Source organism: Dipteris shenzhenensis, chromosome 6, assembly GCF_047967505.1.
Source record: "Dipteris shenzhenensis isolate YYH24624 ecotype China chromosome 6, Dip_SZ_1.0, whole genome shotgun sequence".
Taxonomy (NCBI): Eukaryota; Viridiplantae; Streptophyta; class Polypodiopsida; order Gleicheniales; family Dipteridaceae; genus Dipteris; species Dipteris shenzhenensis.
Genome location: NC_141601.1, coordinates 38,707,700 through 38,728,406, shown reverse-complemented (window position 1 = coordinate 38,728,406; position 20,707 = coordinate 38,707,700). Strand labels below are relative to the sequence as shown.

General features: G+C 48.7%; 1 protein-coding gene across 2 annotated transcripts in view; it reads left to right on the top strand.

Moving 5' to 3' along the window:
* The first annotated feature begins 1,145 nt into the window (after positions 1-1,145).
* Positions 1,146-20,707, top strand: part of LOC147901151 (uncharacterized) — a 58,469-nt gene continuing 38,907 nt past the window's right edge. For both annotated transcript variants that reach the window (XM_087376244.1, XM_087376243.1), the window contains exon 1: positions 1,146-1,302. In XM_087376244.1, the coding sequence (XP_087232370.1) occupies positions 1,256-1,302 (47 nt within the window). In that variant the 5' untranslated portion in view covers positions 1,146-1,255. The remainder of the gene's footprint in view (positions 1,303-20,707) is intronic.

Below are 20,707 nucleotides of genomic sequence, written 5' to 3'. Positions count from 1 at the left end.
TGTACTTGCATCGTAGGTCTATCTTGTTGCTTGTTGTGCGTGTAGATGATGATGTTTATTGATGATTCGCCAGAAGCACTGCTTAAGTCCTGTGTTGCTCTATTTCCATGACTCTGATGCATGCACAAGCCTCGTACGGTCATTAATCTTCTAGCTTGCCTCTGCGAGTTCTTGCAGCATGATACGAAGTGACCTCAGGGAATTTGAGTATTTTCTATATGATCTAGGTGGATTATTTGTACGCTAATTGACGTCTATTCTCGTACGAGTGACTAAAAGGCTGTGGGAAGGGGAAGCAAGTTGCGGGAGGTTGAAGTAGCGTGGGGAGGGAGGGGGGGAAGGAGGTTGCGAGTTCCCAGGGTCATGGTGGGTATTTATTTAGCAAAGAATTGAAGCAGGCTACTACACTGGATTTGTATTTAGCCCTGGCGTCCTGATCTACAAAGGTGGTATCGCAAGCTTTTCTGATTTTATCAGTGTAACTCGTTGTAGATAAACTTTGCAGGATGTTAGAGCTTGGCTGGAGGGGATAGGTCTTGAAGGGGATAAAGAGGTATTCAAGTGAATGGGGAGTACCTGGTGGATAGTTCTCATGCCTCATGAACTAGAACCAGTGCTTTTTGCACTTGGGCCTTCTTGTTTTTACCAATGTTTGGGCCATGGTATAGACAATGGCATGTGGACACACACTAAAAACAATGATCAAAAGGGTCATTTAAAACCGTTTTGTTGCAAATGAACAAATCAATGGCTTGAGTCCATGATTCATTTTTGAAATAACACTCTCGGGATAGCTGTGAGTCTATGCTCATAGCATAGCACGAAATATAAAATGAATGGCACTAGCACGAATATTGAGACAAAAAACTCTTGAAAAAAAAACAAGTTGAATACATTCAAAAGGCCTGCCCTGGAAGCTGAGAGAGAAGAAGAAGAAGAAGAGAGGAGAGAAAGGGGGAGAAACAATTGGCTGAAAGCTGAGAGAGAGAGAGGGGGAAGAAACTAGCAATGAGAGAGGGAGAAAAAGAGAGGATTTGAAGCATTGGTGTGGCTCCTAGCAGCTGGAATCCCTTAAAAAAAAAAGCTTTTCAAATGCCCATCGGCTTTAGTTAGGCCTCCATATATGGCAGGCCAAAAACCATACACGGGCATTGTCACGTGGCACGCGAAAGCCGTGTATGACTAAACGTATGCCACCTGGCAGGAGGATTATATAAGCAGAGGAACTCCGGCAGTGAAGGAAGGAGCTTCAGCTATGGCGTTAGCATCTGCCCCCAGTACCTTTGCCCACTATCTTTGCAGGTATCTCCTCCCCTTACTTTTCGTTTCAGCCGAGCTGCTGAGTATGTATAAGGTGGAAAACATGATATTCAGTTGTGGCCACGGTGTTGTGGCATATGGAACGAAAGACATAAATAAGCCTTTTGAAAAGTTGGCCAGTTGCTCCGGCATTTTGCTGCACCTTTTTTCTAATATCCTCAGGAACAGTCGCGATCGAGAATCCCGTAGAACACCTAACCTCAAGCTGTTTATCGAATCCTCTAAAATGGCCTTGTAGATACATAATGGAAAAGCTCGCTTAAAATGCTCTAGGCAAGACACATGAGCCACACTTCCGCTGGAGCACAATGTTTCAACAATTTGTCTGTAATTTTCTTCTCTGGGTTCTCGTGCACTGCCTAAGGTATCCCTGGAGCAGTCATTAAGGTAACGGGTGCAATACACGAACATCACTGAGGTAAGGGGTGCAGTACACGAACACCTCTTTACAGGGTCCCCTAGTAGATGAACACCCATACACTTGTGCACCGGTAGACGAACGCCACAAAATAAAAGGTTTATTTTGTGCAAGCATATTATCCAAAGCCTTGCATTGGATTGGAGTCCACGAGTATATCCTTATTCGTGTGGACCATAAAGCTTCATCTTATAGTCCTTAGTTTTCTTCACAATCATCGTTTGGCTGCTAGTACCTTGCTGTTCCACAGGGTGTTTGGGTTGAATTTACTGTTCGACTACTGCACCCATTACCTTAATAGCCAGTGGAAGTAGCAGAGTCCTTGAACCACTGTACAATATGCTGAAGGATGTTTGTGATGTAAGGAATTTGAAGAATTGCAAGGCTCTTCCCAATGGCCCACCACATCGTGGAAGCAAAAAGAATGGTAATATATCTGTACGTGAGGAACTTGATCCTGTAATGCCAAAGTTTACTAGAGGCCATATGGAGCAGGTTGTATATGAGCTAATATGTGCTAACATAAGCATGAAGATCTTACAGGAGAGTGTAGTGAGCCAAGATGGCCTTCAAGTCACCATTTTGAAAGGCATAAAGGTAGTAAGCTTGAAGAGACAGGCATGGAAAGGAGGCTTACAATGATGTAACAGTCCTCATAGAAAACTTTTATACCCTTGAAGATGAATTGACAGCTTAAGTCAAAGACAGATTGTAATCTAGGGTCATAAAGATGGCAAAGGCAGAGGATTTACATCATGGTTATGATTGTTAACTAAGATCTGGTTGTTGGAACACCTCACCACCTGTGAGCCCCCATATGAGGAGTGCATCGGGATGGACCATAGATCGATAGGAGTAGGCATGGGGCTGCCACATCGGCAGCACATGGGCTGCCATGTGGGTACCAAAGAGAGAAGGGATATCCTTGGCAGAGGAGTGCCTCCATGGAGGGCAGATCTGGGAGACACATTTCCAGAGGCTGTCCACAGGTGGAAAGGGCAGATCTGGGCAGGGTTCCCAGCAAGATATGACTACATGGACAAGGCGCTGATGCCAGCATGTGTATGGACTGTCTGGAGGCGATCCAGGACGCGGAACAAGGGTGGAATGATATGTAACAAAGGCAGGAAGAAGGCACACAGGTTCAGCAGGGTTTGGAAGGCTTATGGACAGGTACACAAGGCTGCAACTGCCTGGGCCAGTGGCTCGAAGCCACGTGGCCAGGCAAGGCAGCAATTGCCTGAGAGAAAGGGCTCAAGGAGGCACTTTATAGCCCCCACCCTCCAGTTGGCTGTAGGGTCTGTAAAAGTCAGCCATTTTGGCAGGGCCTCGAGCCCTATAAAAGGGGGCATTTGGGCCTCCATTCCCTATCATTTGGAGCAGCCAGTTCAGGAGCAGGAAGGAGCAGCAGGAGGGCTTCCTTGGGTCTATATCCAGAAGGTGAAGGAGACCTACAAGTGCCGTAGACTTAGCTCAGAGTGGCAGCCCTCCTAGGCTGGTATCCAGACAGCAAGGTGGAAGGGATCTTTGGAGAGAGAGTCTACATAAGCTCAGTGGAGCATGCGGGCTTAGAGATCTAGAGGTGCCACGCATATAGTAGGAGAACATTTTGGTATTGTATTGTGTCCAATTTGTGGACGGAGGATATGTAAGTGTTGCTTCTATATTTGTATTGATGCACAGTCTACTTGCTGGCTTGCACACACATGAATGGTTGTGAAGTACACACATGCTCAAGAAGTTTGATTCCATAGTGAAACACTTTTGCATGTAATTCCTGGGCTCATCTATCAGTCGTGCGCTGTGGGATACCCTCTTGTGGGATTTCATTTTTCTAACATGGTTTTCTCGGGAAGTGGAGCTTGAAGGCAAGGACCTTGTTGAAGGACGACCTTGGTTCATTGCTCGTAGGAATTAGCTTCAGTGTTTGAAGGATTGTACCGAGGCGGGAGGCTCAGGTTCAGGTAGGTGTCTGAAGGATTGTACCCAGGTGGGAGGCTCAGGTTTGGACATGTGTACGACACTCTAAACTCTTTACCTCTTTCAGCTCATTATCATGGCCTATAGATTTCATGTCCCAAATTTTGGTGAGACAGGCAAGCTTGACGGGACCAATTACGCATTGTGGAAAATGAAGGTTCGGAGCCACTTAGTGTGTTGAGAGAGTTGTGGGGGATTGCGACGGGGACAAAGCCATTGCCTCAAGCCTCCATGACTACCCCAACCACAACAACTTCGGCTGTAGTGATATGCCAGCGGACCCTGTATGAGTGAGAGCATGGCAGATTCGTGATGTGGAAGCCTTGGCTATCAATATGGTGTACCGCACATTCAAATTCCAAACTCTTCTTTCGAGGCTTGGACAACATTGAGGGTATATGTATGAGCTCAACAACGAGGCGAGAATCTTGGACCTCCAGACAGAGCTATACGGCATGAGGATGAATGAAGGGGAATCGGTATAGGAACACATCACCAAGATGTAGGTGGTGCGGGATCAACTAGCAACATTTGGTAAAAGGACGAGCTCGACTAGGATGGCAAGGCTATTGCTGGGAATGCTCCCTCGGAGCTATAGTAGTTTTGTGACTACAATGATTGCAGGGTAGGGGCGGCGCTAGTGACTTTCGAGGAGCTGGTTCCACTGTTGTTGCAGCAAGAAGCTCTGGAAAAGAAGTACGATGGTACGGATAAGGATGACAAGGCCCTAATAGCTCAGGATAGGAGTAAAGGCAAGGACAAGAGTAAGCCTGCAAAGGCAAGCGCAAAGACAAAAAGGAGCGGACTCTTTAGATGAAGACAACAAGAAGAAGAAACAGAAAGAAAAGAAGTTCCTCTATTGTGATGAGCCAGGGCATTTTGTGAAGCATTGCAAAAAGAAGAAGGCTGATCAAAAGAAGAAGGGGGCCAGCTCAGAGTCAAAGGAGTCCGGTCTTTTTTCCCAAAAAAAAAAGGGAGTTAGCTCTTTTTTGCAAAAAGAAAAAGGGAGTCAGCTCAGTTGGTGGTGATAGAGGATTTTTTCTTGGTAGCAACTCCAAGTGCTACTGAGATTAGGTATATGGACCCCGGTGTTACTATCAGGATGCCCGACATTGAGGATTGGTTAAGAGAGGAGTCCAAAAACTTTGTGAAGGTGATGGACAGTGATGAGTGCCCGGAGTCATCTTGGTGCTTGACTAGTGAAGTGGAGGGGGATTCTTCGGCAGGACCTGAGGACTCAGGGTCAGACGGTGGCTGTGACTTAGAGGGAGACAACAACAAAGAATCACAGATGGAGCTTCACGGTCCAGGTAATTTGGATTTGTGCTTGGCATATGATGTCTCGGATATGCTGTTTGGTTGTAGACCTAGCCAGACGGAGGATGGGCTGAAACAAACCCTGGGAGCTTGGTGCTTGGAGGACTTCACCCTGTTAGAGGTCAACATTTTCGTCTTGATAGGTGTTGCCCGACTAGATCCCCTGGCTCGAAAGGAGGCCGAGACTCTGCCCCACAGTTGTGGGACCGTGTTAATGTCAGGGTAAGATCATTTATATTTCTTAACTGTACTCCTTAGGTGATTAATCACGTGAAGCACATGATAGTGGCCAAAAGTATAGGGGAGCATTTGGCGTCCATGTATAACCGCACCTCTCCCATGAAGAGGGTCTCATTGGAGTTCCAGATGAGGTTGTTGGATCCCAAGAAGTCTTCATCAATGCGGGACACATCAACAAGTTACAGGAACTTCAGCAGGAGATCCTCCAGGTGGCGAAGCAGAATTCATCAGAGGACATGGCCATTACTCTACTTTCCCAGTTATCCTCTCAGTACGGGGCCTTCTATTCATCCTTGATCACTAGTTGTAGGGTGAATGAGTTGACCTGGGAGGAATCGGTCCCCATGGTGCTTGACCAGGAGGAGCGCTTCGGTGATCGTACCTACGACAGTCAGCCTGAGGCTTTGACAGCTGATCAAAAAGGTAGAAAGGAGTTGACAGCTGAGGAACGAGAAGCTCTAAAGGCATCCCATGCGTGTAACCGATGTGGCTAGAAAGGTCATTATTGGCGTCAGTGTCCCCAAAGGAACATAGAGGGGTCCAGTAACCAGGTGGCCAATAGTGTGACTGCTGCGACCACGTCTACTCCAGCCTTCTAGTAGCATGAGGCAGGCGCTGCCAACAGGCTTTCCGGATCCAAATGGAGGATTGATTGCTTGTCTGTGGCAGCTGGACCTGCCGATCAGGTGCAATGAGCAGGGAGTCATTTATCGAGGCAGGCTTTTAGGCAGACCTCGAGCCCGAAGGAGTTGTTCCCGTTGACTCAGGTGGCAGTATGTTGCCAATTTCTATTTTGTTTGGACGTTATGACCTCCCTTCTGAAGTCCAGCATCCATCTGACCATGAGACCCCAGGGCTTTCCATGGAATCCACCCTCGTGTCAGTGTCAACAGCTACACACTTGGAAGGTACCAAGCGCTCCATACTGTCCTTCACCTTCACAAAGGCATCTGACTCCTCGTCGACCCAACTCTCTATGTCAGACATCCTTACTGTGATTTCGGGATCAACATACCTGACCTCGGTAACACTCGGTGATGTCACCAGGAACAATTCTTCGATTACCACATTAGCTTTGGCCTTTCCCTCTGAATCTGGGTCAGACTCCTGTTTGTTTTTCAGATCCGCCTTTTTCTTTCTGCAGTCCTTTGCAAAATCTCCGGGCGTATCACAATAGAAACACTTCTTCTTGTGCTTCCTCTTCGAAGTCCCCTCGTCATCAGAGTCATCTTTATTGGACTTGCCACTGTTAGGCTTGCCCTTTCCCTTACCTGCGGAATCCTTTACCAGCATCGCCTTGTCGTCTTTGTCCTCGTTGTAGAGCTTCTCCCGAGCTTCCTCCTGTAGCAGTAATGGACACAACTCCTCAAATGTCAGAGGTTTGGTCCTCTGTCCTGCTGTCACAGCTGTAACAAAGCTCTTGAAACTCCGAGGCAATCTCCTCAGTACCATCAAGGCTAGATGACATGAGTCCGTCTTCTGACCAATTGCTGCCAGCTGATCCCGCACCACCTTGACCTTCGTCAAATGGCTATGTACCGTATCGCCTTCTTCCATATCAAGATTGTAGAGTTGATGCTGAAGAAGCACGATCCGGGAGGTATTATCTATCTCGTACAGATCCTTCAGGGTGGCCCACGCCTCTACTGACGTCTCGGCCAGCTGGATATGCGGAAGAACAGAGTCCGCCGTAGTCCCTATGATTATTGCCAAGGCATGGGCATCTCTTTCTTCCCAAGCTTCAAGCTCCTCTCTGTCTATTGCCATGAGTACCTTCCCTTTACTGTCCACCATGTCTTCCGGCTTCGACTCCTCTCCCATGGTCAGCTTCCACAACTTCCGAGCCACTAAATGACTCCGGATCTTCACTTTCCAGATCGGGTAATTAGTCCCGTCCAGGTTCCCAGACTCTCCAAAGTTAGGGATAGTGAAAGAGAGAAAACTGGAGGAGGAGGAAGGGATAGCAGGGGCTGAAGAGGCTGTCGACATCTCTGCTGTATATACCACTCAGCAAAGTCAACCAAACTCAAATTCAGTAAACCAGAACTCTGAACGCACCTGACTGAACCTGAGTCACCCTCCTTCTCGCAAGGGCACAATCCTCCAGTCGTGGAAGTCGATTCCCTAGAGCTTCTGAATCAGGGTCGTCCTTCAGCAAGGTCCCTGCCTTCAGGCTCCCACACCTGTGAGCCTCCTACTTGGGCTCTGATACCATGTTAGAAAATACCCAACAGAGGGTACATGCAGCGGAAATAATGCCCAGGAGCTCACAGAGTATGCGGTGTGGGTGTGGAATCACAAACTTCTTTACTTATGTGCATTCAATAGGTGTGCAGACTCATCAATAGACAATGAACCAAACTAGATAGAGAAACCACCAAATAATATATTTCCGTCCACAACTATGGACACAATACAAAAGAGACAGATCCAGAGTCCCACCAATGGTGTGGTCCTGTGATCTTACCACAAAGTCCTTCTCCTATCTGCTGGCTATCTCTAGACTAGAGTCCGCGTGCTCCACCTCGAGCGTAAGTAGACTTTCCGTCCAGAATGATCCTCTCCACCTTGCTGTCTGGAAACCAGTCTAGGTGGGCAGCTTCCTGGCTAAGTCTGCAGCCCTGCTAGCACCTCTCTATCCTCCTGAATGTAGGTCCAGAGGGTGGCTACCTGCTGCTCCTTTCTGCTCTGGATCTGCTGCTGCAAGTGATGTTGAAATGAGGCCTGAATGGCCTCCTTATATAGGCCCCAGGGCCTGCACCAAAAAACCGACTCAGTCTGTACAAAAACCGACCAGACTGCTTGGAAAAAACCGCCCTTAAAGGGCTCACAAGTCAGGCCTTTTATGGCCCAAATTTCCAGGGCTTTTGGCCCTCCATTCAAGGCAAATATGCAGCCTATAAAAGGCCTGCCACCTGCCCACTGACAGTCACATTCCTTGCTGCAGATCTGAGCCTGCACTCCCTGCCATGTCTGCGCCTCTGCAAAAAGTGCGCCTCCATGTCCTAGATCCTTCGCAATCTGTCCCAGACTGTCTTGCTTCTGCTCCGGGCTTGTTCTAGATGTGCTGCCCTTGTGCCAGCCATGATGCTGTCTTTGTGCCAGCCCCTTTCTCTCTTTTCCTGTTGGGTACTGCCCTAGGTCTCCCTCCCCCATGCTCTCCTCATATGGCGGCTTACAGATGGGGAGGTGACCTTTCCAACACCGCCTGCTGGTCGGCTGAGGGTAGAGGGCACAGCCCTCTTTATAGGGCTTGTGCAGCCCTTTTATAGGGCCTGAGGCAGTCGGCCTAGTGCCCTGCCAGTCGGGTTGATAGGAGCAGAGGCCAGCCCTTTATGTAGGGGCAGATGTGGGTCGGTCCACCCCCCCATTGCTGGTCGGTGGCCTAAGGCAGGGGGTCGGCCATGAGCCTCCCTACTGGTCGGTTGTATGAGGCAGGGGCTGACCCTATATATAGGGCCCCTTCCCCTCATCTCTTGTTTGTATTATCTCTTGGAGGGCCTGGCAGAGGAGTAGAGCCAGCCCTGTTGTGCATGAGAGGAGTAGGGTAGTGGAGCAGTTCATCCACTGCCGAGTGCTCCCTTCACTTGGTTGTTGAGCTGTGTGTTCCGAGCTCTTGAGCAGCCCGTTGTTTCCAAGATTTCCCCCCCAGATGTAGCGGTGTTTTCTCTAGAGATCACTTGTAGTTCTCTTGTGCCTTCCTCTCTCCTTTCCCTCCTTCTCAGTGTGTGTGTGTGAGGCGTGCTCTCTCTCTCTCTCTCTCTCTCTCTCTCTCTCTTCCGTTCATTTCCGCTGAACTTCACACACCTATCATGAGGGGGACAGTTAGAGGATGCTGGTACCTAGAGAGCTCAAGTTCAGAAACAAGTGTTGCAGACTTAGCTCAAAGTGGCAGCCCAACTAGGCTGGTATCTAGACAGCAAGGTGGAAGGAATCTTTGGACAGAGAGTCTACATAATCTCAATGGAGCACGCGGGTTCAAAGATCTAGAGGTGCCAGGCATATAGTAGGAGAACATTTTGGTATTGTATTGTGTCCAGTATGTGGACGGACGGAAATATATAAGTGTTCCTTCTATATTTGCCTTGATGCACATTCTATTTGCTGGCTTGCTGCACACACATGAATGGTTGTGAAGTACACATGCTTAAGAAGTTTGCTTCCGTAGTGAAACACTTCTGTGTGTAATTCCTGGGCTCATCTACTAGTCTTCAGCTGCGGGATACCCTTTGGCATCCCCCCTTTGGTGGGATGCCATTTTGTTGGAATGGTCACCTCCCCATCTGTAGGCCCCCATATGAGGAGAGCGTGGGGGAGGGAGACCTAGGGCAGGATGTGCCCCAAAAGAAGAGAGGAGGGTACGTGGCTGATCTGCAGGAGCATAAGGCAAAGCAGAGGACAGCAGTAGGGACCCAAGAGAAGAGGCCATGAGCTCACGGATGATGTCAGCAACAGTACGGAACAGTACAGAGCTGAGGTGCACACGTGTGGGCAGATCAGGGAGCCAAGAAATAGCGCAGCATAGTGGGGGTCTATGGGCAGGTATACAGCCTGCAGCGGGGTCTCCAACAGCAGCAAAGGGGAGCCTAGCAGCAGCCCAAAAGGGCCTGGCTAGGGCCCTTATATTAGGGCCCTTATATAGGGCTGGTTGGGCTGAGCCAACCAGGTCGGTTGGGCCAGCCAACCAGGTCTGTCCAGTCGGCCCATTTAGTGCTGGCTGGTTGGTCCATTTGAAAGGGCCTTGAGCCCTATAAAAGGAGAGGCCTTGGGCCTCATTTCATTATCCAGCAGCCAGCAGTTCCAGGGCAGAAAGGAGCAGCAGGAAGCCTACTCTCTGGGCCTATCTACAGGAAGTGAGAGAATGCAACAGGTGCTGTAGACTTAGCTCTAGGGAGAGGCTGGACCTTGGCTGTCTTCTAGGGCAGCAAGGTGCTGAGATCATCATACCTTCTGGAGCAGCCATTCACAAGCAGGTTGGAGCAGTGGAACAGGGACCTGTGTGCTGCAGACAAAGCTTGGCAGGGGCTGCCCACCTAGGCTGGTTCACAGGCAGTAAGGTGGAGAAGAACACACTGGATGGAAAGTCTACAGACGCTCGAGGTGGAGCACGCGGGCTCGAGTCTAGAGATAGCCAGTAGATAGGAGAAGGACCTTGTGGTTAGATCAGAGGACCACACCGTTGGTGGGACTCTGGATCTATATCTTTTGTATTGTGTCCATAGTTTTGGACGGAAATATATTTTGGTGGTTTCTCTATCTGGCTGGTTCATTGTCTATTGATGAGTCTGCACATCTATGTGACACACATTAAGTAAAGAAGTTTGTGATTCCACACCCCACATGCACACTGTGTGAGCTCCTGGGTATTACTATAAGTCTTCCGCTGTGTGTACCCTCTGTTGGGCCATTTCTAACACATTTTTCTAACGCTTGTAGGTACGCCAAGTAAGTTGATTGTCCTCCATTGATGAATATTAGTCCTCTCCACCCCTTTGGGGCTTAGGCGAATCCGATCTTGGCTTCCACACATCTAGCCTTGTCCTCTTTGAAAGCCAAACAGAGAGGGGTGCTAATCAGACCCAATATTGTCAAAACGATCTTCTCCCAGAAATTTTTGAACCAGGAGAGTATTGAAGGCCTCTAACACCTCCTCATCCATGAAGGGGAGCTCCAACTATTTCATATGTGCGGGGTTATCATTGTACACATGTATGCCTACACATCCTTCCTCAAGTATAGTTGTTTGTGGTCACTTGTACGATCTTCTTCTGAGAAATGCAGCGGAAATGAACAGAAATGGAGAGAGAGAGTGCATGCCTCACACACACCACATTGAGAGGGAGAGAAGGAAACAGGAGAACGCAAGTGATCTCTGGAAAAATCCCCGCTACACCTGGGGGAAAACCTCTGAACAACAGGCTGCCCTAGAGCTGAACACAACCGCTCAACATCCTCCACAAGGAGCTGCACATTGGTGTGGAAGAACTGCTCCACAACCAGCTCCACAAGATGCTCAACCAGGGATGGAAGGACTGCTCCAACTCGTGCATTACAGGCTGGAAGAACTGCTCCAGCTGATGCATCAATGAGGGCTGAGGGGGGGGCCTATATGTAGCCCCCCGGCCCCTCCCTAGTCAGGTAGAGCAGGCTGGCCGACCAGCCTACGTAGTGGCCGACCCACCAGGCCATCTGGCTAACCCCCCTCCAGCCTATATAGGGGCGCGGCCTAGGGAGCCGACCTAGCAGCTAGGGGGGCGACCCCCTCTAGCCTCTATAAAGGCTGCTGCACAGCCCAATATGAGGGCTGTAGGCCCTGCCATATAGCAACTCTGCCCCTCTCCTAGGGCCGACCCTGTTGCCCTAGCACAGGCCCTCAAGAAGATCTACCACAATGGCCTATCCTACACTACCCTCACAGGGGGGGGCACACCCACAATACAGGCCCTCACTCATCTATCCTAACCTCACACAGGGCGGGCACACCCACAAGCAAGGCCCTCTCTCTCTAGGTGACATCAAGAAATGTTGACCTCCAAGACCCCCTCTCAACTCCTGGATGGAACAGAGATGCCAGGGAGTTAGGTCTGCCATTGGAACAATTGGAGGAATCTATTGTGTGATACTCCACCGCTGAAGACCACCATAAGTACTGTCGATGAAGCCCCCTCTTGGCACGAACCGCCTCAGCACGATCACTGGAAACATGTAATTGGTGCTCCCAAGCCACAGGTGCTAGGTTCACTCCTTTGGTCCAGTATTGGTAATATACGTCATCTAGTACAACAATCCAATTGCTGTCAACTGCTTTTTGCCTTTCTGCTCAGCTGCCAAAGCCTCAGGTTGACTCTCATAGGAACGGTCTACGAAGTGCTCCTCCTAGTCAAGCACCATCGGGACCAATTTCTCGTTAACTCATTCATCCTTCCACTTGTGATCAAGGATGAAGAAGGCCCCATACCGAGAGGATAATTGGGATAGTAGAGTTATGGCCATGTTCTTGGACGATATCTATTTCCCTGCTTGGAGGATCTCCTATTGAAGTTCCTATAACTTGTTGATGTGGTCCTGCTTAATGAAGACTTCTTGGGATCCAACATCCGCATTTGGACCTCTAGGGAAACCCTCTTCATGGGAGAGGTTCGATTAAACATGGACACCAAATGCTCCCATATACCCTTGGCCACTGTCATGTGCTTCACGTGATTAATCACATGAGGAGTAAAGTTAAGGAAAATGAATGATCTTACCCTTGCATTGATGCGTTCCTAGAGCTGAGACAGGGTCTGGGTCTCCTTCTGCTCCAGCATGCCAAGGTCCTTCGCAAGGGGATTTGGTCTGGCAACACCTATCAAGATGAGATCTGCCAAATCGTATGACTGAAACAAAGACTCCATCATCACCCGCCAGACGCCGTAATTGAACCCATCCAGCTGGTGGTCAACCGGGAACGTGGGCAACACTGGAATTCTAGTCTTGTTCTCTGCCATCTCGGGGATAGAGCTGAGCTGAATGAGATGGAAGGGAACAGAAGGTTGAAGAAAGGAGAGGGATGGAGAAGAGGATGAAGGGGCCGACAGCCCAATCTACCTTCACTCCTTGCTATCTGTCCCTCGGGAACACCTTTCTGATCTTAAAACACTCTTCAAAGTCACCCCTTGCTGGCCACCCAAACAGTCCACTCTTTGCACTCACTCCTCCTCAAAGACACCTCCGAACAGCACCCTAAATCTCCTCTCTGCATGCTGGCTCAACACTCTCTTTGCTCCTCGGGTCTCAATCCAACCATGGCTCTGATAACATGTGAGAAGTGCAGCGGAAATGAACAGAAATGGAGAGAGAGCGAGCATGCGTCACACACACCATAGTGAGAGGGAGAGAAGGAAACAAGAGAACTGCAAGTGATCTTTGGAAAAAGCCCCGCTACACTTGGGGGGAAAACCTCTGCACAACAGGTTGTTCTAGAGCTGAACACAACCGCTCAACCACCTCCACAAGGAGCGGCACACTGGTGTGGAAGAACTGCTCCACAACCAGCTCCACAAGATGCACAACCAGGACTGGAAGGGCTGCTCCAACTGGTGCACTACAGGCTGGAAGAACTGCTCCAGTTGATGCATCAATGAGGGCTGAGGGGGGAGGCCTATATATAGCCCCCCAGACCCTCCCTAGTCGGCTAGAGCAGGCTGGCCGACCAGCCTACATAGTGGCCGACCCACGAGGCCATTTGGCCGACACCCCTCCAGCCTACAAAGGGGCTGCAATAGGGACGCCTCTCACAGCCTAGGGAGCTGACCTAGCAGCTAGGGGGCCGACCCCCTCTGGCTTCTATAAAGGCTGCTGCGCAGCCCCATATGAGGGCTATAGGCCCTGCCACATAGCCAGTCTGCCCCTCTCCTAGGGCCGACCCTGCTGCCCTAACATGGGCCTCCAAGAGAACCTCAAGAAGATCTGCTGCAGTGACCTATCCTACACTACCCTCACAGGGGGTGGGCACACCCACAACATATGCCCTCACTCATCTACCCTAACCTCACACAGGTCGGGCACACCCACAAGCAAGGCCCTCTCTCTCTAGGTGACATCAGAACTCTAGCCAAGATTTATGGATCAGTCTTAGAGAGGGAGCTCAGCAGCCACACGGAGGCTCGAGGATAGCGGGCACTAGGGCAAGCAGGATTCCGGAGACAACACTTTACCGTAGACCACATTTTCACTGTGAGGGCTATTATTGAGGAGGCGAGGTCCAGACACCAAAAGGTCTACACATGCTTTGTAGACGTTCGGAAGGCTTTTGACATTGTCTCATTCGGGACCTACGATCCCGCGTGATCAGGAGACTATAGGGGTTACAGATTCCAGAGATACTGATATGGGACGTGATGAACCTGTATGAGTCAGTCACAGGCAGGGTTCGCACCCAGGTGGTCTATTGAATTAGGTCGAGAGCACGATCGAAGTGAAGCAGGGCTGCCCCCTCTCACCGACCCTCTTTGGGCTTTACATTGATGAGATCACTTCCTTCATAGACCACCTGGGAGGCGAAGGATCACTATTGGCCAATATCATGATATAGATATTGCTATACGCTGATGATATAGTCCTTATCTCATCCTCAGCAGAGGGGCTATAGAGACACTTGGAGGCCCTAGAGGTGTTCTGCAGAGAGAGAGACCTGACAGTCAACCTTGGGAAGACCAAGGTTATGGTCTTCAACACCTCACACTACAATGCTCTGTCGACTCAGCTTCATTTATTGAGATGAGCCAGTGGAGATTGTGCAGTCTTGCACCTATTTAGGAGCAGTCGTCACAGGATCCCTTTTCACTATGACACATACAGCCCATGCACGGCTCACACGGGGATGAGGTGCTCTAGCCCGATTAGAGAGACAATGCTTCAAGGCACACTTTCAGGATCCTTCAATGAAGTGTTGGCTCTTCGATACGCTAATGCAGCCGGCTGCCATGTGCGTAGCACTCTCATGGGGATGTGACCTACCGATAGCAGAGTGGAGAAGATTTGAGCGGCTACAGGTGACTATGGGATCTAGGATGATTCGGAGCAAGCCCTCAGTCCTGCATGAGATAGTACAGGCAGAGTTTGCCATGACACCACTACAGACTGATGCCATCTTCCAAACAGTGACTTTCATTCACAGAGTCTGGGACTTACCCCAGTGGAGACTACCGAGGCTGGCTCTGGAATCATCCAGATGACTAGCTGAGAGCGGGGCGGACACATGGTATGCACGTATATCCACATGGTTTTTCATACACGGGATTCAGATGGTTAGGCTCCCTCCCTTTCAGTACAGTATGGATGCACCCCCTGAGTCGATTACATGAGATGAGATTAACCGTATCATACGGTCAAGTCCATACATCTTGGGCTTGGGGGGGAGATCAGGAGCTCCCCACCAAGACCCAGTTCTACCGCAACCATTTCCTAAGAGTCTCGGAGGAGGGCTTGATCATTAGACCCTAGTATCTCGAGGACAGGGGAGTCTCACACGCACTGAGGATTGCCATTGGGCAGATGCGGGTTTCATCCCATTAGCTGAGGATTGAGACAGGGAGAGCAGCACGTATACCCAGAGAGCAACGGATTTGCATTTTATGCACACTAGGAGAGATTGAGACAGAGGAGCATTTTCTCTACGCCTGTCTAGCCTACTACGAGATTCGGGGGCGATACCACTGTCTTTATTAGGACGGGATTGGGTTCGGCCCACTATCGCGATTGCCACTTCCATGACCAGGTCTGCATTGGGCTCTATCTACTTGAGATGCGCCGCCACAGGGAGACCTTGCTACGACAGATCAGGGAGCAGCAGGAGGGGACTAGACCACAAGATACAGAGATTGATCAGACACAGTGGGATGTCACAAATTTCTATGCTTTTGGGGCAGCTCCAGGACACAGTGGGGTGGAGGAGGATGAGCTAGCTGATATGCGGGCGGTATGGATTGCTGAGAGAGGATTGTAGAGGTTACCCGTGACACGGAGAGTGATCCAAGCACACTTGATTGATGTCCGACCTATCACAGATTTCCTTAGAGGAGATCGCCCGAGACGAGGGGTCACTCTGAACATAGCTTAGTGGGTTCAGAGATCGAGGAGACCATGCCATTCTATGCCACCATAGTGTGAGATGGCGAGACAGCTGAGATATCTTCGTTGCTCATAGACAAGCCACCAAAGTGCCGGGTTTCGGATTCTGAGTTCCAGTTCCAGTTCTAGCTCCAGCTCTGTTCTTCCCACTTTAGATAGCACATGATATGACATGACATGATATATTATTTTTCGTGTAGGCAGCACATAGGAGGAAGGAGGTAGGAGTAGATAGGATTACATGTCACATCAAAAGGTGTATAGATAGGGGTGGATGGGGACTTATATAGTCCTTCCACATTTCCCACCTAGGAGGCCTCTAAAGGTTCTCTAAATTGCCCATTTCCCCCCTTCATTACAGCCTTCCCTTCCCATAGAATTTTGCCCTCAAGATTTCACAGCATGGCTGTCCAAAAGGTGCAACCAAACAGCAACTGCTAATCAGCCCGGTAGGAGATAGGGTGGTCTTGGACAATGCTTTTCTGGCTGCCATGAATTTTCATCCTTAGGGAGTCCCCGCCACTTGATAAGATACTCTATGTAGACCTTGTTGCGAAGTACATGGTCTTTGAAACCGACGATGCGTTCTTGAACATAGAGGATGTGGCCCTCCTCATCCATAGGTGACAACTCAGGAAGAACATGGACATGCTGTGGATTCAGCAAAGACACATGGAAAACGCCATGGATCTTGGAGGTACTGGGTAGCTCCAACTAATATGCTACCTCTCCAACCTTGCGGATGATCTTGTAAGGACCGTAATACCTATGAGCAAGCTTTGTGTTGGTGTTACCTTTCAGTGAGGCATAACGGTTCTTATGGAGACGCAAATGCACATAATCTCCCTCTTTGAAAGATAAATATCTCCTGCGTTCATCCACATATTTCTTCTGCTTGGCTTGGGCATCCTGCATATTCTTTTTTGCAAACTGCAGAAGGGCATCCATCCTCTCCAAGTCATTCCGTGCTTGCTGATTTTTCACAGCCATGTCAGCAATTGAAGAAGGCATCCCGACCTTGCATCCGTACATTGCCTCAAACGGGCTCATGCCAATGGAGAGATGCTTGGTACCGTTGTAGCAAAATTCAGCGAGTGCCAACCGTTTATCCCAAGACTTTTGATTATCATGGCAAAAGTGCCTCAAATATTCCTTGACCCATTTGTTCACCCTTTCCGACTGTCCATTAGTCTCAGGATGGTAAGTAGTACTAGGTGTGAGTAAAGTACCCACTGCTGTAAATATCTCCTGCTAGAAGTGACCCATAAGTTTTGCATCTTTGTCAGTGACAATTTCTTCAGGGAAACCATGATGCTTAAAGACATGCTCAATGAATTGCCAAGCAACTTGTGATGCTCAATACCGGGTCTTAGTGGGTATGAAGTGGGCCTGTTTTGTCATTCTATCCACCACAACAAAGATGCTGTCCCATCCCCTCTCTGTAGAAGGAAATCCTGTGATGAAATCCATTCCTATGTGCGTCCATTTGCCCTCTGGAATGGAGACCTGCGGGTAATTTGCTGTCCACTTTATTATGTTGGCAAGGCAAGCATTCAGCCACGTATTTAACCACATCTCTCCACATGCCTTCCCAGGTAAAGCTCTGCTTGATTCTTTCATATGTTTTAGTGATACCCGTATGTCCAGCCATGGGAGAGGAGTGCATTTCTTGCAAAACCAACTGCCTATATTTTGAGACTGGCACTAAATAAATCCTGTCCTGGCACCACAACAGCCCATTACCGGATGACCCTGACTAGAAGGCTTCTGCAAATCTGAAAATATGGGAGCTGCCTTAGAATTCTGCATATACTCTTCCTGAATGCCATGAATCCACTCCTGATATATGGTGGAGATAGCAGACAAATTGCAAGCCCACATCCTGGGCAAGGCATGTGCAACCACATTTTCCTTTCTTTTCTATACTCAATGTCAAAATTATAGGATTGGACTGCAGCCAACCACCTCTTCTGCTTATATGAGAAATTTGTATGGGTGAGGAAGAATCTGAGTGTCCTTTGATCTGTTTTCACCTTAATTTTACTCCTGTATAGATAGTCGTGCCATTTCTTGAAAGCATGCAAGATAGGCAACATCTCCTGATCATAAACATGGTAATTGAGCTCTTTGGCATCAAACTTCCTGCTTTCAAAGGCTATTACCCCATGTTCCTGCCTCAGAACAGCCCCCAATCCTTTGCCATTGGCATTTCCCTCCACAATGAAAGGACGTGAAAAATCAGGGCATACCAAGACAGGTGCATGAGTGAGAGCAAATTTCAGGTCTTCAAAGCTGCGTTGTGCTTCCCTTGACCACCGAAAAGCATCCTTCTTCAAGAGGTCAGTAAGAGGAGCTGCCCTTGACACGTCCCAGCACTCTTGAAACCTCTGATCTGCAAGCAAACACAAGAACACACACAACGTGAGAAACTGAGCAGGCTGCTCACCACCCAACCATGACATCTATGGGATGTGATCCCGAATCAGGAGATGTCCCCTCCGAGCCACGAGCTGAGCTACTGGCACGAACTCCCAACCAGAGCCAAACCAGCTTGGTGTCCCATACCACTAGGTGGCGCTGTGAAGCTTGGGATCTGCTACTGGGCCTTGGGCTACGCTATGATGCACGCGCGCGTCCGCGACTCAATCCAGGATCAGACCTAGCACCTGGGAACGAAACTTGCTCCCATCGGCTCTGTGAGAACTGAACCCCTGGGCCCCTTTTATAGACTCGGGCCCCAAGCGCCAAAAATAGCGAAGACCCTTGCCACTCAACCCAAGAATCAAGCGTGCCTAGCTCTAAGCCTCCCCAGGCTACCTGAGCTAGTCTTGTGTACCCAGTACACGTCAGATACCAATCCGTGCACATGACATACTTCCCCTCCTCTAAGAACTCACTCCTGAGTTCGCTAAAAAACCCGGAAATGTTCTCTGGAGGTTTTGTAATGTCTCCCATGTTGCATCCTCCTCAACACGATCCTTCCACTTGATCTTGTATTCCGTGATAGTTTTATTTCGAATCTGTCTTTCACGAAATTCAAGAATACACTCAGGTTCGTGTGGAATAAAAGTCAAATCGGTAACTTCTATTATTTCTTGAGGAGAAACAAGTTGATCGTCCGCACCCAATACTTCTTTCAGTCTACTGACATGAAAGACTGGATGTACTTTAACATCAGGAGGCAATTCTAGTCGATATGCAACTGGTCCAATTCTTTTAATAACCTTGAATGGACCACAGTATCTGGGGGATAATTTCGGAACCAAACCAGTACTTAGGCTCTTGGATTCCTTGGGAATTCGCAAATATACCATCGTTCCTTCAGAGAACTCTCTAGGTGAACGATGTCTATTAGCATAAAATCTGTCCCGATCTTGGGCACTTCTAATAGACTCCTTGGCAAACTGCAACATTTCCTGCATGTCTTGCAAGAAGGTCTGTGCAGCATCACTTTGAATCCCTTTCAACCCAACCATAACTGGTGACTTAGGTTGAAACCCGTACATAAGCATAAAAGGACTGTAACCAGTACTCGAATGCTTTGTATTATTATAAACAAATTCTATCATAGGTAGATAATCTTCCCATGAAGACTGTCTCTTAGATACATATGCCCGAAGCATATCTTCAACCAATTGGTTAACCTTCTATGTACTGCCATCGGATTGTGCATGATTTGAGGAACTCATACTTAGAGTAGTTTCTAACTTCTCAAAAACAAGTGTCCAAAAGTTACTTGTAAACTTTGAGTCCCTGTCACTGACTATGTCAGAGGGTAAACCATACAGCTCAAACAAGTGATCCACAAACTCGTGAGCTAGCTGAACAGCTGAAATAGTTGTTCTAGTAGGTAAGAATCTAGCCATTTTTGTCAGACGGTCGACTATGACCCAAATGGAGTCATGACCCTTGCGCGTTTGAGGCAAACCAGTAATAAAATCCATGGAAATACTTTCCCATTTATTACCTGGAATCTGTAATGGCTGTAATAAACCGGCGCTTCTAAGGCGTTTTGCCTTAGTAACCTGACAAACCCGGCAACCTACTACATAGTTTTCAATAAATGCACGCATCTTAGGCCAATAAAAGGTATGCTTCACAAGAGACAGAGTCCGATGTATACCCGGATGTCCAGCACTAGGAGCATCATGACACTCCCAGAGAATCTTGGATCTAAGTTTCAGAACATCTGGCACACAAATCTTTCCATTCCGAAACAGCAAGCCGTTCCTAATCATCCACTGACCTCCCGCCGCCTGTACCGTAGGTGGCACAATCCCTGAGTCCTGGTCAATCATGGAGCTCCCATCCTGGACTCTCTGTCAATAAGAACTGAAATGACTATCAGTTGCGCAATGCCCTCTTAAGGATTGAAATAGGTCTGAGGATATTTCCGTAAATGACATAGCATTTACAAACTTGACTCGACTTAAGGCATCCGCCACACTATTCAACGAACCCTTTCGATAACGTATTTCAAAATCAAAATCTTGCATTAATTCTGCCCATCTAGCTTTCCGTCCCCTCAATTCAGACCCATCACACACATACTTAATTGACTGATGATCAGTCAATACAAGAAACTTCGAACCATACAAGTAGTGTCTCCAAACCTTAAGGGCATACACTATAGCATAGAGTTCCTTTTCTAGTGTGGGCCAACGATATTGGGTGTCGTCTAGCTTCTTACTCTCAAAAGCTACAGGTCTGCCCTCTTGGAAAAGAGCTGCCCCAATCGCAAAATCACTCGCATCGGCCTCTAAAACATAAGGCCGGGTAGGATCGGGTAATGCAAGAACGGATGCTTCCTTGATAGAAAAC